Source organism: Oryx dammah, unplaced genomic scaffold (assembly GCF_014754425.2).
Source record: "Oryx dammah isolate SB20612 unplaced genomic scaffold, SCBI_Odam_1.1 HiC_scaffold_10, whole genome shotgun sequence".
NCBI lineage: Eukaryota > Metazoa > Chordata > Mammalia > Artiodactyla > Bovidae > Oryx > Oryx dammah.
This window is the reverse complement of record NW_024070194.1, coordinates 71,919,356-71,932,995: the sequence shown is the minus strand read 5'-3', so window position 1 is coordinate 71,932,995 and position 13,640 is coordinate 71,919,356. Positions and strand designations below refer to the sequence as shown.

The following is a 13,640-nucleotide window of genomic DNA, read 5'->3' as shown; positions in this document are numbered from 1 at the left end:
GTGCTCCCTCCTCTTCAGTTATTTTGAAGAATTTGAGGGAGATTGATACTACTTCTTCAAATGTTCTGTAGAATTTTTCAGTGAAGTAGTCTAGTCCTGGATGATTCCTTTTGGGGAGACTTGATTATTGATCCAGTCTCCTTCCTCATTGGGCTTCCCTGGTGGCTCAGATGGTAAAGAGCCCGTCTGCAATGCAGTTGACCCAGGTTTAATCCCTGGGTCAGGAAGATTCCCCTGGACCAGGAAGTGGCAACCCACTCCAGTAGTCTTGCCTGGAAAATCTCATGGATGGAGGAGCCTGGCGGGCTCATTATCGATCTGTTCAGATTTTGTTTCTCCATGATTCGGTCTTGGTAGGTTGTGTGTTCCTAGGGATTTATTCATTTCTTCTAGAGTGTCTGGTTGGTTGACCTGAAACTATTTGAAGTATTCTTATAGCCCTTCTTATTTCAGTGACATCAGTTGTAACATTGCTCTTTCATTTCTGATTTTGGTTATTTAAATGTTCCCTTTTTTCCATAATGTATCTAATTGTTGTCAATTTTGTTGATCTTTAAAAAAAAAAAAAAACTCTTATTAGTTTTATTGATTTTTTTCCCCCTATTTTTCTGTTCTGTATTTCATTTATTTCTCCTCTATAGTCTCTTTTATTTCCTTCCTTCTGCTAGTTTTGGATTTAGTTTGTTCTTTTTCTAGTTCCTTTAAGTGTAAATTTAGGTTGTTGATTTGTGATCTTTTTTAATGTAATTTTTATAGCTATAAACTTAACTCTTAGCATTGCTTGCATTTCATCCCATGCGTTTTGGCACCTCTGTTTTTATTTGTCTTAAGGTGTTTTCTAATTTCTTTGTGATTTCCCTTTGGACCCATTGGTTGCTTTAAAAATGTGTTGTTTAATTTTCTTATATTTGTGGGTTTTCCAGTTTTCTTTCTGCTGCTAATTTCCAGTTTCATTCTGTAGTGATTGAAAAACGTACTTTCTATCATTTCAGTCTTTTAAATGGATTAAGACTTACTTCGTGGCCACATGCGTGGTCTCTCCTGGACAGCGTTCTGTGTGTACTTGAGAAGATTGTATACTGTGGTAGGGTAGAGTGTTCTTTATACGTCAGTTGGGTTCAGTTGGTCTAGTGTTGTTTGTGCTATCTGTTCTTGAAAGTGGAGCGTCAGAGTCTCCTGTTGTCTGTTTCTCTCTTCACTTCTGCCCATATGTACTTCCTAGATTTAGGGCGTTGATATTTGGTACATGTGTATTTATAATTGTTACAGCTCCTTGGTGAACTGACCCTTTTATCCTTATGTAATCTTGTTCTTTGTCTCTCCTAAAATTTTGGACTTACAGTCTGTTTTGTTTACTATTAGTATAGCTGCAGCTCTGATGTTGTTTAACCCTAGTTGAAACTCTTGAGTCATCAGTGTCTCGACAGGCACCAGACTGTTTCAGACAGGAAAGCTGAAGCTCTAGCTCTCCCCAGATTCTGTAACAAGTTGGTGTTAGAACCAAGAAAATGAGACCCACCTTCTCGTTTTTGACTAGAATCTGTGTGATGTTTCTGCCCTTTTGTCCAGCTTTAGAGTTGTGAGCTGTAGTTGTTTTCTAAACAGCTGTCTATATATGTAGCCTGGTCTCTAATAGCCATTGCCTGCATGTCGTTTTGGATTTCTTAAACTATCTAGTTCATTCCTTGGAAAAAGCTGTATCACCGGTACCTGATGAATGAAGAGCAAGCTGTCAACAAGGTGGATGGCATCCTGTCGAGCTATGGCATAGAGAAGGAGTCAGACCTGTGCGTGCTGAACCTCATCCGGTAAGTCACCGTCCTGTGGGAGGAAGTGGGTTTCTGAAGTTCTTTCTGAGAGATCAGCACTTAATGCATCATTTTCCCACGGACACTGCTGTGAATGTCTTAACAGCTACACAGCCACCACGAAGTGCTCCCCGAGTGTGGACCCTGGACAGGCGTTGTGGAGTCTGAGGGATCACCTCCTCCTCCCCGAGGCAGAAGCCTGCGTGCGCCAGCACCTCCCTGACCTCTGTGCTGCCCCTGCCGTACGTGAAGAGGCTGTGGGGGGGGCTGGGGAGGTGGCCCCTTTCCTCTTGGGAAGAAAATGTCTCGATGGTCAGGTGTGGCTGAAGGTTGTTTTAGATTTATTTTTAAAATCTTGCTTAAATCTCTGTTTTGAAGCCTTAATCTTTGTCATTTGTCCCATAGAGAAATGAATGGCCACAGATTCTTTAATTTGGAAGGAATTTTAAAAAGCACTTCATCCAGTTGTCTATTCTGTTGAGCAGTTTCAACAGAGGATGGTCATCTAGCCTCCAAACACTTGGATTGTAAGAGTTTCTTTACAAGGCAGCCCATTGTATTGGTGACAACTTGGATTTTCTGAAAGTGAAAGTCGCTCAGTCATGTCTGACTCTTTGTGACCCTGTGGATTATACAGTCCATGGAATTCTCCAGGCCAGAATATTGGAGTGGGTAGCCTTTCCCTTCTCCAGGTCGTCTTCCCAACCCACAGATTGAACCCAGGTCTCACGCATTGCAGTTGGATTCTTTACCAGCTGAGCCACAAGGGAAGCCCGGAAAAATGATGGGCTTTGTACTGACACATGGTGAGTTAATGAGATGCTGGAAATAGTCCTCAGTGTCCTGACTCCATCTTCTGGAATTGTCATCTAGATCAAGGGTTCTTCTTAAATGTTCTCTTGGAAACTGCGTGCAACCCCAGCCTTATTCTGCAACCAGTAGAAGGTTGGAAATCTAGGCCCTGTGCATTTCTCTGCCTTTCGTGAAGTGACTGTCAATGGTGGAGTGAGGTTTGTTTCATAGGACGATTGTAGTGAGAAATGTGCAGAACTTTCCTTTCATGGGAGGCTTGCAAGGAGTTAAGAATAGTAGTATCTATTTTTGATATTTCCGTGTTAATGAACGTTTTCTCAGACATTGATAACTGGAGCATACTGTGTCCATACACTTTGAATAATTTATTTACTACTTATTAAACTTAATATTTAATAAATATTTTTTTAAATTCTACCTATCTTTTCTTTTTTAAAAAAGTTTTTTAGATTTATTTGGCTGCACGGGGTCTAGTTGCAGTATGTGGGATCTTTAGTTGTGGTATGTGATCTCTTAGCTGTGTCATGGGGATCTGATTCCCCAATCAGGGACCAACTCCAGGCCCTTGCCATTGGGAGTGCAGAGACTTAGCCACTGGACCACCAGGGAAGTTCCATTAATAAGTTATTAACTAATTGTAATGTAAAGTAAGTCGTAGATTAGCATTTCTTTTTAAAAATTTATTTTTTAGGCTATGCTGGGACTTCATTCTGCACGGGCTTTTCTTTAGTTGCAGCAAGCAGGGGCTCCTCCCCAGTTGTGATGTTCAGGCCTCTCATTGCGGTGGCTTCTCTTGTAGTGCACAGGCTCGCGGGCGAGTGGGCTTAAATAGTTGCTGCTCACAGGCTCCAGAGCAGAGGCTCAGCAGTTGTGGCACACAGGCTTAGCTGCTCCGCGGCATGTGGGATCTTTCTGGATCAGGGATCAGACCCTTGTCTCCTGCATTGGCAAGTGGATTCCTTACCACTGAGCCACCAGGGAAGGCCAGTAGTAAATTAACATCTTCATGCCATTGAATTGTCAGCCTTGATTTCTCTGTAAAGACTGCTGTTTTCTTGTTACCCGCCCTTTTTGGCACATTTATTAGTAAGCTTATTGGACTTGAGTGTCTGGACCTGAGAGCTCACACTGACCTGGGTGGGGAGAGCGTGGATTACCTCTGTGCAGGGTCTTATATTAGGGACTTTATAAATATTATTCAGTCGATGGAAACTGAGAAATCAGATCCAAAAGATGAGAAGGAAGGAATCCAGGGTAAGAGGAGACGTTCCCTTTGTTTCCCAAGTGTCATTTGGGAAGTTGGCCACCTTGCAGCGGGTCTGTAGGAGACACGTGAACCCTGAGCCTGACTTTCCTCATTGTCGTCCCGTGTGCTTCTCACCGACTGTGTTTCGGGTCTCCTCTCTCACCCACTCCGCCTCCCTCCTCAGGGCGTCAACGTGTGGGCCTTGGTGGCGGCCATCGTGCTCCTGTCTAGCAGCGTCAGCGACATCCAGCAGCTGCTCTTCTGCCTGCGGCGGCCCAGCTCCACTGTGACCGTGCCGGACGTCACCGAGACCCTGTACTGCCTCGCCGTGCTGCTCTACGCCATGCGGGAGAAGGGGATCAGTATCAGCAACCGGTATGGGCCCCGGGCAAGCCCCCCGCCCACCCCGCCCCAGGTTCTCGGAGAGACCAGAGTGCAACGGTGCCAGCAAGCAAGCGCACTCTGGGGACAGGAGGCACTGTTCGGTCACGCAACATCCCGGGGCCACGTGCGCACTCGCAGCTGCGTCCTGTTCCCCCAAGAGCATGTGCCAGTCTCTCCTCTGGCCCCTGCAGCCAGGCCTCTCTCCCAGAACATGCTCTCCGGATATTTACCTGCACTGCTGCTTACCTCCAACAGTGCAGCTAAAGACACCTCAGCTTTTGGTATATTTAAGCCCTTTGCTTCTCTCTCTTTTTTTTTTTGGAAAATAATAGTACATATTTTCTTTTTAGCAACAATTAGGAGTCTGAGGAAAAGTAATATACAGATTGTGACTGAATATGAAAATCTCTAATCTCCTTTCTTCCTGTTAGGATTCACTACAACATTTTCTATTGCCTGTATCTTCAGGAGAATTCCTGTGCTCAGGCCTCAGGAGACAAAGAGGAACCATCGGTCTGGTCGGGGTACGTCCATCTGCAGATGTGTTGTGCTGTGTTGTCCCCTTTGATTCGTGACTGTCACGCTTAAGGAGAAAAAGGGTTTTGTATTAAGCACTTTATTGAGTTATAGTTTACATTGCATAAAAATCACCATTTTAATTGTTAAATTCAGTAATTTTCAGTAGATTTACTGAGTGTTCAGCTAACATCATAATCTAGTTTTAGAACGTTTTTATCACTCTAAAGGACCACCCTCTCCTTTTTCTCTTTTTCTTAAAGAAGAGAGCATTCTTTTTTAAAAATAATTTTATTTTTAAAATTTTTGGCTCTGTTGGGTCTTCACTGCTGCACAGGCTTTTCTCTCGTTGCAGTGAGCAGGATCTACTCCTAAGTCAGTGATGTGCAGGCTTCTCCTTGTGGTGGCTTCTCTTGTGGAACCACGGGCTCTAGGCACAGTAGTTGTGACTTGCAGGCTGTAGAGCGCAGGCTTGATAGTTGTGGCTCATAGGCTTAGTTGCTCCATGGCCTGTGGGATCTGCCAGGACCGGGGAGTGAACTTGTCTCTCCTGCTTTGGCAGGTGGATTCTTATCCACTGCGCCACCAGGAAAGTCCCTTCTTTTTTTTTTCTGGTTAAATTTTATTCATTCCATTTGGTTTTTCCTATTTGGTTTTTGGTAGTCTATCCCTGATCTTTTCAATTCCTTGCTCTTTTCCTGATTTCTCTTCTATAATGATTAGAAAGAAAACAACCATCCAGCTGACACATGAACAACAGCTGATCCTAAGCCATAAGATGGAGCCTCTCCAGGTGGTGAAAATAATGGCATTTGCAGGTAAGGGGCTGCCACTCCTGAAGGCCTCTTGTCGCTGCCTCCCCCTTCCCTCTACCTGCTGGAGCATCTTACCATCACCTGTTATTCCCCTTCTGCAATTAAATCATTTAAAAAGCAGTTGTCAAGGAATAATTGTGTTTTCTTACCACTCCAGGGAGCATCCACCCTGGAGTTCCTGGGGGCAGATGGTCCATAGTTTGTGGGATTGACCCAGCCTGTTATGTGTCATCGTATGGCTGTTGGGGCAGCAGGTCCCAGTTCCTGGCTTTCTGTAGAGTGAAACCTAAAACGGCTTCTGCCTTCTGATTCTAACCTGCATCCCAAGAAGTGTGGTCCAGTGTTTTGCCTCAGTCAGCGAATTATGCTAGCTGGCTCCTAAAGTACTTGGTCACTCTTTGTCTGACCTTTGCTCGTAGTGCTTTTTCTCCTTGTGTGTATCATGCACACGGTTGAGGAGCAGACCAAAGCTCAAGGAAATCAGTGGGCCCCTCGCTAGAGCAGCTGGGGCTGTGACCCCAACCTGGGTGGCTCTGTCTCAGCTTTGCTGCTCCTTTCACTGCGTGGCTTCTGGTTCTCATCTGTGCTGGAGGACTTGCCACTGTCGGGTCCCAGGCCGGTGGCGAGATGAGCACGGGAAGATGCTGATTAGGGCGCCGTTGGAGCAGTTCTTCCTGGTCAGAGGGTGACCTCCCTTCCTCTTGGCGTCTCCAGGCACCGGGAAGACCTCCACGCTGGTCAAGTATGCTGAGAAGTGGTCTCAGAGCAGGTTTCTATACGTGACCTTCAACAAGAGCATTGCCAAGCAGGCAGAGCTCGTCTTCCCCAGCAACGTCATCTGCAAGACCTTCCACTCCATGGCCTATGGTCACATCGGGCGCAAGTGAGCATCACGGTGCCGCTTTCACATTGCAGTCAGCGCACCGCAGTGACGGGGGCAAACGTAGTACCTTATCTCCGTTTACAAGCAGGGAATATAAGGAAAGATTTAGCGATTTATACTTCTACCCTAGAGGGATACATTGTCAACTGAGGGAGGCATGCTCATTTCTCTGGAGTTGAGGCACAGGTCAGATGACCATGTCTGAAGTCCCAGGTACCACCAGCCTGGTTGATCAGTTCAGGTTCTTCTTGGAAGTGGGAAGGGAGAGGATGGGGCTGAGGGGCACTAGACCCAGGCTCCAGGGCCCTGAGCCACGCCCTGTTGGATGAGAAGGCTGTAGGGAGGTTCAAGGTCCTCCCGGGGCCTCCTGGAGTTGGGTCCACACCATGAAACAGCGGTGTCTGCTGTGAGCCCCTTTGTCTCCTGGGTTATTAGATCTGAATACTGGAAAGCCTAGAGGAGCCCTTTCTGGTCCTACAGGGACCTCACTCAGCCCCTCGCTGGTTTCCTCACCTGGAGAAGCCAGTGCCGGCAACCTGGTGGTGTCATTTGGAGAGAAGGTGGGGAGGCCCGGGGGCACACAAGTCCTGTGTGGCCAGGAAGGCCGACCCTGTGCCCTCAGAACGTGCGTTGCAGGTACCAGTTGAAGAAGAAGCTGAATCTCTTCAAGTTAACCCCCTTCATGGTCAACTCCGTCCTCACTGAAGGGAAGGGTGGCTTCATCAGGGCCAAACTTGTGTGCAAGACTCTGGAAAACTTCTTCGCCTCTGCCGATGAGGAGCTGACAATTGACCATGTGCCCATCTGGTGCAAGAACAGCCAGGGGCAACGAGTCATGGTGGAACAGAGTGAAAAGCTGGTAGGCGGCTCAGTCTCCCTGGAGTTAATGCTTGGGAGGTTGAGGGTGTGACCTGGGGCCGAGTTGTCCCAGCCTTTGGTGTCTTCAGAGCTGCTGGCGGGAGGCAGAGGCGGAGGCAGGCCACAGGCGGGTGTGGCAGCAGGGTGTCCAGAGTCTCCTGTGCAGTGTGGTCGTCTCCCGGGGCCCTCAGCCTGGCCTGCACTGCATCGACCTGCTCCCGCCAGGGTTATCAGAGCTCCTCATGGGGCCGGCTAGTCCTAGGATCTGGGGATGAAGTATCTCTCTTCTAATTTTTATCAGTGCTTTTCAGACATTGGTCACCTTTTTTTCCCTCACTCCCACTGCACAGCATGTGGGATCCTAGTTCCCTGACGGGGGATCTAGCGTGTGCCCCGTGGAGTGGAAGCACAGAGCCCTCATCTCCAGACTGCTAGGGAAGTCCCTGGCACACTCCTTATGAATTATTATCACCATGGGTCATGAATCTAGAGGAGTCATCCAGCCTCTCCTAGTTTGTTGGATGCTGTGCTCCCGGAGAGATTGTCTGCTGCTGGGTGTGGTCCAGCCCTGGCTGCTTGCTGTCTGGGTGCCTGATGGTGTCACGAGGCCCTCATGGAGCCGGGGGAGGTCAGAGGGGCTGCCACTCACCATGTGCTGGAGCCTTCTGTCTGACCCATGTGCACACGTGAACCCCTTATTTCTGGGCCCTGACCTCAGCGTCACCGTGTCACTTGCTTTCTAGAATGGAGTCCTTGAAGCGAGCCGGCTTTGGGACAACATGCGGAAGTTGGGCGAGTGCAAGGAGGAGGCTTACCATATGACGCACGATGGTACGCATGGGCCTGTCCTGACCCCTGACCCCATGTGGACCCACCTCACCCCATGTTCTGACCCTTCTGCCCCTTCTCCTAGGCTACTTGAAACTCTGGCAGCTCAGCAAGCCCCTGCTGGCCTCTTTTGACGCCATCTTTGTGGACGAGGCCCAGGACTGCACCCCAGGTGATAAAGCATTCAGGACACCAGTAGTCTCAAACACACAGAAACTGCATCATGCATGTCAGAGAACGTGTGCAGTGAGTCCGTGGTTCTTATCTGTAGTAGGAGAAGGGGTGTCTGATGCTTAGTCACTCTGAAATCCTTTACTCTTTGATTCCAGATTTCAACAGTCTCTGCCCTCACCTCCACCCAAGGGAGACTTATTTTCCTCTAAATGTTTTGCTTGGGTTATTCTTAAAATATTGGCTGAGCCTAGGTCATCACATTATTAGGACAAAGACTCATGCCGAAGGAAAAAGGTAGTCAATTCAGGATGAACAATGTTTTTTTTTTTTTAGTGGCTGATAGAAAATAATGTGATTTGGTAGGTCATCTTTAAGCCCCAAGTTATTACATTAAAGAGGATAATTTGCATCATTTTATATTTGCCTCTATGATTTCTTAGACACAGTCGCACGTTCAGGAGTAAAAATAGTGTGCATTCGTAGGATTAGAGACTGTTCGCCTGTCATAAGCTTGTTTCTTGGGGACTTCTGGATGGTCCATGGTTAGGACAGCGTGCTTCCAGTACAGAGGACGCGGGTTCAGTCCCTGGTCAGGAACTGAGATCTCACCCGCCTTGCAGCATGTCCAGAGATACACGGATGAAAACTGTTGCCCTGGACTGAGTGCATGTACCCTGCAGGGAAGGGTACCCCGCCATCCAGTGTGCAAGTGTTCTTGCCCTTTCCTGTCTCCCATTTGGTTTCTTTTTGCTGTGTGGGTGGGCCTTGCGTCAGAGCGCTCACTTGCCCCTTCTGGATTGCAGCCATCATGAACATCGTTCTGTCTCAGCCCTGTGGGAAGATCTTCGTGGGAGACCCCCACCAGCAGATCTACACCTTCCGCGGCGCCGTCAATGCTCTGTTCACGGTCCCTCACACACACGTCTTCTATCTCACACAGGTAGGACTCTTCTTTGCTTCCCAGCCCCCAGATGCATGCACACATACACACACACACACACACACACAACACAAGTCTATGTGGGGCTCCTCACCCCGGTATCCAGTGCTGCCTGTGTGCTGGGCCCCGTGGAAGGTTTTGCCTGAGCTCACAGTGTGCAGCAAATCCACGCCTCTAAGTAGGGGCTCTCCATGGTTCTCGGGGGTCTGCAAAGTCAGAATGGTTTTCAAAATAGTCACTTACCTTTTGCGCCGTGACATTTGCACTGGGATGATGCAGAGCCAGTAGTGAGCCGTGGCCTCAGTGCCAGCCCGCCCTTGCAGTCTGTATTCTTCAATGCAAGGCGCTCACTAAGAGCATCCCTAATAGCAGAGGGAAGAAAGTTTCTGTCCTGCAGACCCTGAGCCCGTCTCTCTAGCAGTCCGTGTGCGGAATGGGAAGGAGAGGGACGTCCTTCTGCCCCTGCAGTGTGCCAGCCGCTCTCACTTGGGGCACTTCTGTGACTGTGTTGTGAGCTCCACTGGCTGCTGCTTCCTTTTGTACTTGAATGAACAGTTGACAGACCAACTCTGGTTGTTCAGACTTGAGGATGTGGCATTTTCTGAGGAATGAATGCGATGAGCCACGTCTTGAAGGGGAACAGCTAACAAATGTTCATTGCCAAAAAAAAGTCTTACTTTCAAGTGAAATCCAGATTTTTAAAAACTAGTTTCCAACACGAGCACAGCAACCCCTGGAGCCTTGATTGCCCGGAAAGACTCAGCGCGCGTCTGTGTGAAGCCATCACACCAGGCTGGACACCCACAGAACCCCGAGAATCGACTCTCCTCTCTTAAGCTGGGAACTAAAGAGATTTGTAAAAATGTAAAAGTAGTGACACTCTTGTCTCTAAAATATTTTTTAGGAGGAGGGGAGACTACAGTTTTTGAAAAATGTGTCCTTTCTGTTATCATGTAATGAGATGATTGTTGTTTAAATTAACTAAAGTTACTAATGTGGTAATTGTAGATAGATAAAACTCACATAAATACAAGCTTCCTTGGGTCCTTACTAGTTTTCTGAAGCGTGAGGAAGCCCTGAGACAGAAATCTGTGGGAACCACTGCTTTTAGGGAGCTCCCAGTTAGGGAGTGTGCGCGGTGCCGAGGCACATGGACATATCTGCACCGTGAGTTCTGCTCTGGGGAGCCCTGGCCTCCAGTCTGTGACGCTGTCCCCAGGCTTTCTCTTACTGTTTGCTCTAGCAATCTAGGACGACGTCAGCACAGAGGAATTTTTTATAATGGACGTTTTTAGTTTCAGATTTAGAAAAAAGTCGAGAAGACAGTACGGACAGTTCTTACACATGTTGCACTCAGCGTCCTCCAGTATTCAGGTGATGAGTTTGCCACAGTTAACGTGTCAGTGTGGGCACATTATTATCAACTATAGTTCAGTTTATTCAGATTCCCTGGTTCTTACCAAATTCTTACCCTTTTCCTATTCCAGACTCTTGTTCAGGTGACCCCACTGCACTTAGCTGTCAAGTCTTCTATAGGCTCCTGTTGACTGCTGTGTGGTTTCTCTGGCTTGCCTTGGTCCTGGTGACCTTGAAGGGCACCAGTTAGGTGTCTTGTCACATGGCCCTCTGATGGCATTTGTCTGGTGGTTACACTGATACTTGGGTCCATACCATCAACATGATTTACAACTGATGACGTTGTCTTGGTGGCCTGGCTGAGCTGGGGTGTGGCAGGTGCTTCCCACCTTCACCTCCATCTCCTCTTTCCACACTGTGTGCCCTGAAAGGAAGTCATGGCTCGCAGCCCTCAGTTAAGAACAAGAGTTGGAATATCCACATAGATTATTTGGAATTCTATGTGAAGGAGATACTGTTTCTTCTCTTCAGTTTATTTATTTATTCATTTGTTTGTTTGTATCAGCATGGACTTGTAGATCTTGATAATTTGGGGATGGCTCACTTAGAATAGGAAACATCAAGATGGTGGAGTAGAGAACCCTGTGAACAGTATGAAAGGGTAAAAAGATATGACACCAAAAGATGAACTCCCCAGATCAGTAGGTCCCCAATATGCTGCTGGAGAAGAGAGGAGAAATAGCTCCAGAAGGATTGAAGAAACTGAGCCAAAGTGGAAACAACTTCCAATTTTGGATGTATCTGGTGGTGAAAGTAAATTCCGATGCTGTAAAGAACAATACTGCATAGGAACCTGGAATGTTAGGTCCATGAATCAAGGTAAACTGGAAGTGGTTAAATAGGAGATGGCAAGAGAAAACATCGACATTTTAGGAATGAGTGAACTAAAATGGACTGAAATGGGCAAATTTAATTCAGATGACCACTATATCTACTGCTGTGGGCAAGAATCCCTTAGAAGAAAGGGAGTAGCCCTCTTGGTCAACAAGAGTCTGAAATGCAGTACTTGGGTACAATTTCAAAAATGATAGAATGATATCTGTTCATTTCCAAGGCAAACCATTCAGTATCATAGTAATCCAAGTCTCTGCTCCAACCACTAATGCCAAAGAAGCTAAAGTTGACTGGTTCTATGAAGACCTTCTAGAACACACCAAAAAAAAGATGTCCTTCTTATCATAGGGGTGAGTAAAAGTCACTCAGTCATGTGCAATCCCATGGAATATACAGTCCATGGAATTCTTCAGGCCAGAATACTGGAGTGGGTAGCCTTTCCATTCTCCAGGGGATCTTCCCAACCCAGGGATCTAATCCAGGTCTCCTGCATTGCAGGCAGATTCTTTACCAGCTGAGCCACTAGGGAAGCCCAGGAATACTGACGTGGGCTATCTCTTCTCCAGCAGATCTTCCCGACTCAGGAATCAAACCAGATCACCTGCATTGCAGGCAGATTCTTTACCAACTGAGCTTTCAGGAAAGCCTCATCTTTGGGGACTGCAATGCAAAGGTAGGAAATCAAAAGATACATGGAGTAAACGGAAAGTTTGCCTTGAGTACAAAATGAAGCAGGACAAAGGCGAACAGAGTTTTGCCAGGAGAATGCACTAGTCATAGCAAACACCCTCTTCCAACAGCGCAAGAGACAACTCTACACATGGACATGACCAAATGGTCAATACCAAAATCACGTTGTGTTATTTGCAGGCAAAGATGGAGAAGCTCCATAGATGCTCTGTATAGAAGAGAAGCTCTATATAGATGGAGAAGCTCTCAGCAAAAGTAAGCCCAGGAGCTGACTGTGGCTCAGATCATGCACTCCTACTGTAAAATTCAGACTCAAACAAAGTAGGGAAAACCACTAGGACATTCAGGTATGTGGAGAAGGCAATGGCACCCCACTCCAGTACTCTTGCCTGGACAATCCCATGGATGGAGGAGCCTGGTGGACTGCAGTCCATGGGGTCGCTACGAGTCAAATACGACTGAGCGACTTCACTTTTACTTTTCACTTTCATGCATTGGAGAAGGAAATGGCAACCCACTCCAGTGTTCTTGCCTGGAGAATCCCAGGGATGGGGGAGCCTGGTGGGCTACTGTCTATGGGGTCGCACAGAGTCAGACATGACTGAAGTGACTTAGCAGCAGCTTTCAGATATGACCTAAATAAAATCCTTTACGATTATACAGTGGAAGTGACAGATAGATTCAAGGGACTGAATCTGATAGAGTCCCTGAAGAACTATAGATGGAGGTTCATTGCATTGTACAGGAGGCAATGATCAAAACCATCCCTAAGAAAAAGAAATGCAAAAAGGCAAAATGGTTGTCTGAGGAGGCCTTACACATAGCTGAGAAAAGAAGAGAAGCAAAAGGCAAAGAAAAAAAGGAAAGATAGATCCATCTGAATGCAGAGTTCTGAAGAATAGCAAGGAGGGACAAGAAAGCCTAAGTAAACAATGCAAAGAAATAGAGGAAAAAATGGAATGGGAAAGACTAGAGATCTCTTCAAGGAAATTGGTGATAAAGAGGGAACATTTCTTACAAAGATGAGTACAATAAAGGACAGAAATGGTATGGACCTAACAGAAGTGGAAGAGATTAAGAAGAGCAAGAATATACAGAACTATACAAGAAAGATCTTAATGACCCAGGTAACCATGGTGATGTGATCACTCACCTAGAGCCAGACATCCTGGAGTGCAAAGTCAAGTGGGCCTTAGGAAGCATCACTATAAACAAAGCTAGTGGAGGTGATGGAATTCCAGCTGAGCTATTTCAAATCCTAAAAGATGCTGCTGCTAAAGTGCTGCACTCAGTATGCTAGCAAATTTGGAAAACTCAGCAGTGGACACAGGACTGGAAAAGGTCAGCTTTCATTCCAATCCCAAAGAAAGGCAATGCCAAAGAATGTTTAAACTATTACACAATTGTGTTCATTTCACACATTAGCAAAATAATG

The 13,640-nt window shown here is 46.8% G+C and overlaps 1 protein-coding gene across 1 annotated transcript in view; it reads left to right on the top strand.

The window, feature by feature from the left end:
* FBH1 (F-box DNA helicase 1) overlaps positions 1–13,640 on the top strand; it is a 39,935-nt gene that overhangs the window by 12,956 nt on the left and 13,339 nt on the right. The window contains exons 4-13 of the mRNA XM_040248259.1: positions 1,678–1,808; positions 1,915–2,050; positions 4,052–4,242; positions 4,683–4,775; positions 5,491–5,585; positions 6,297–6,465; positions 7,102–7,324; positions 8,067–8,154; positions 8,237–8,323; positions 9,129–9,265. Of these exons, the coding sequence (XP_040104193.1) occupies positions 1,678–1,808; positions 1,915–2,050; positions 4,052–4,242; positions 4,683–4,775; positions 5,491–5,585; positions 6,297–6,465; positions 7,102–7,324; positions 8,067–8,154; positions 8,237–8,323; positions 9,129–9,265 (1,350 nt within the window). The remainder of the gene's footprint in view (positions 1–1,677; positions 1,809–1,914; positions 2,051–4,051; positions 4,243–4,682; positions 4,776–5,490; positions 5,586–6,296; positions 6,466–7,101; positions 7,325–8,066; positions 8,155–8,236; positions 8,324–9,128; positions 9,266–13,640) is intronic.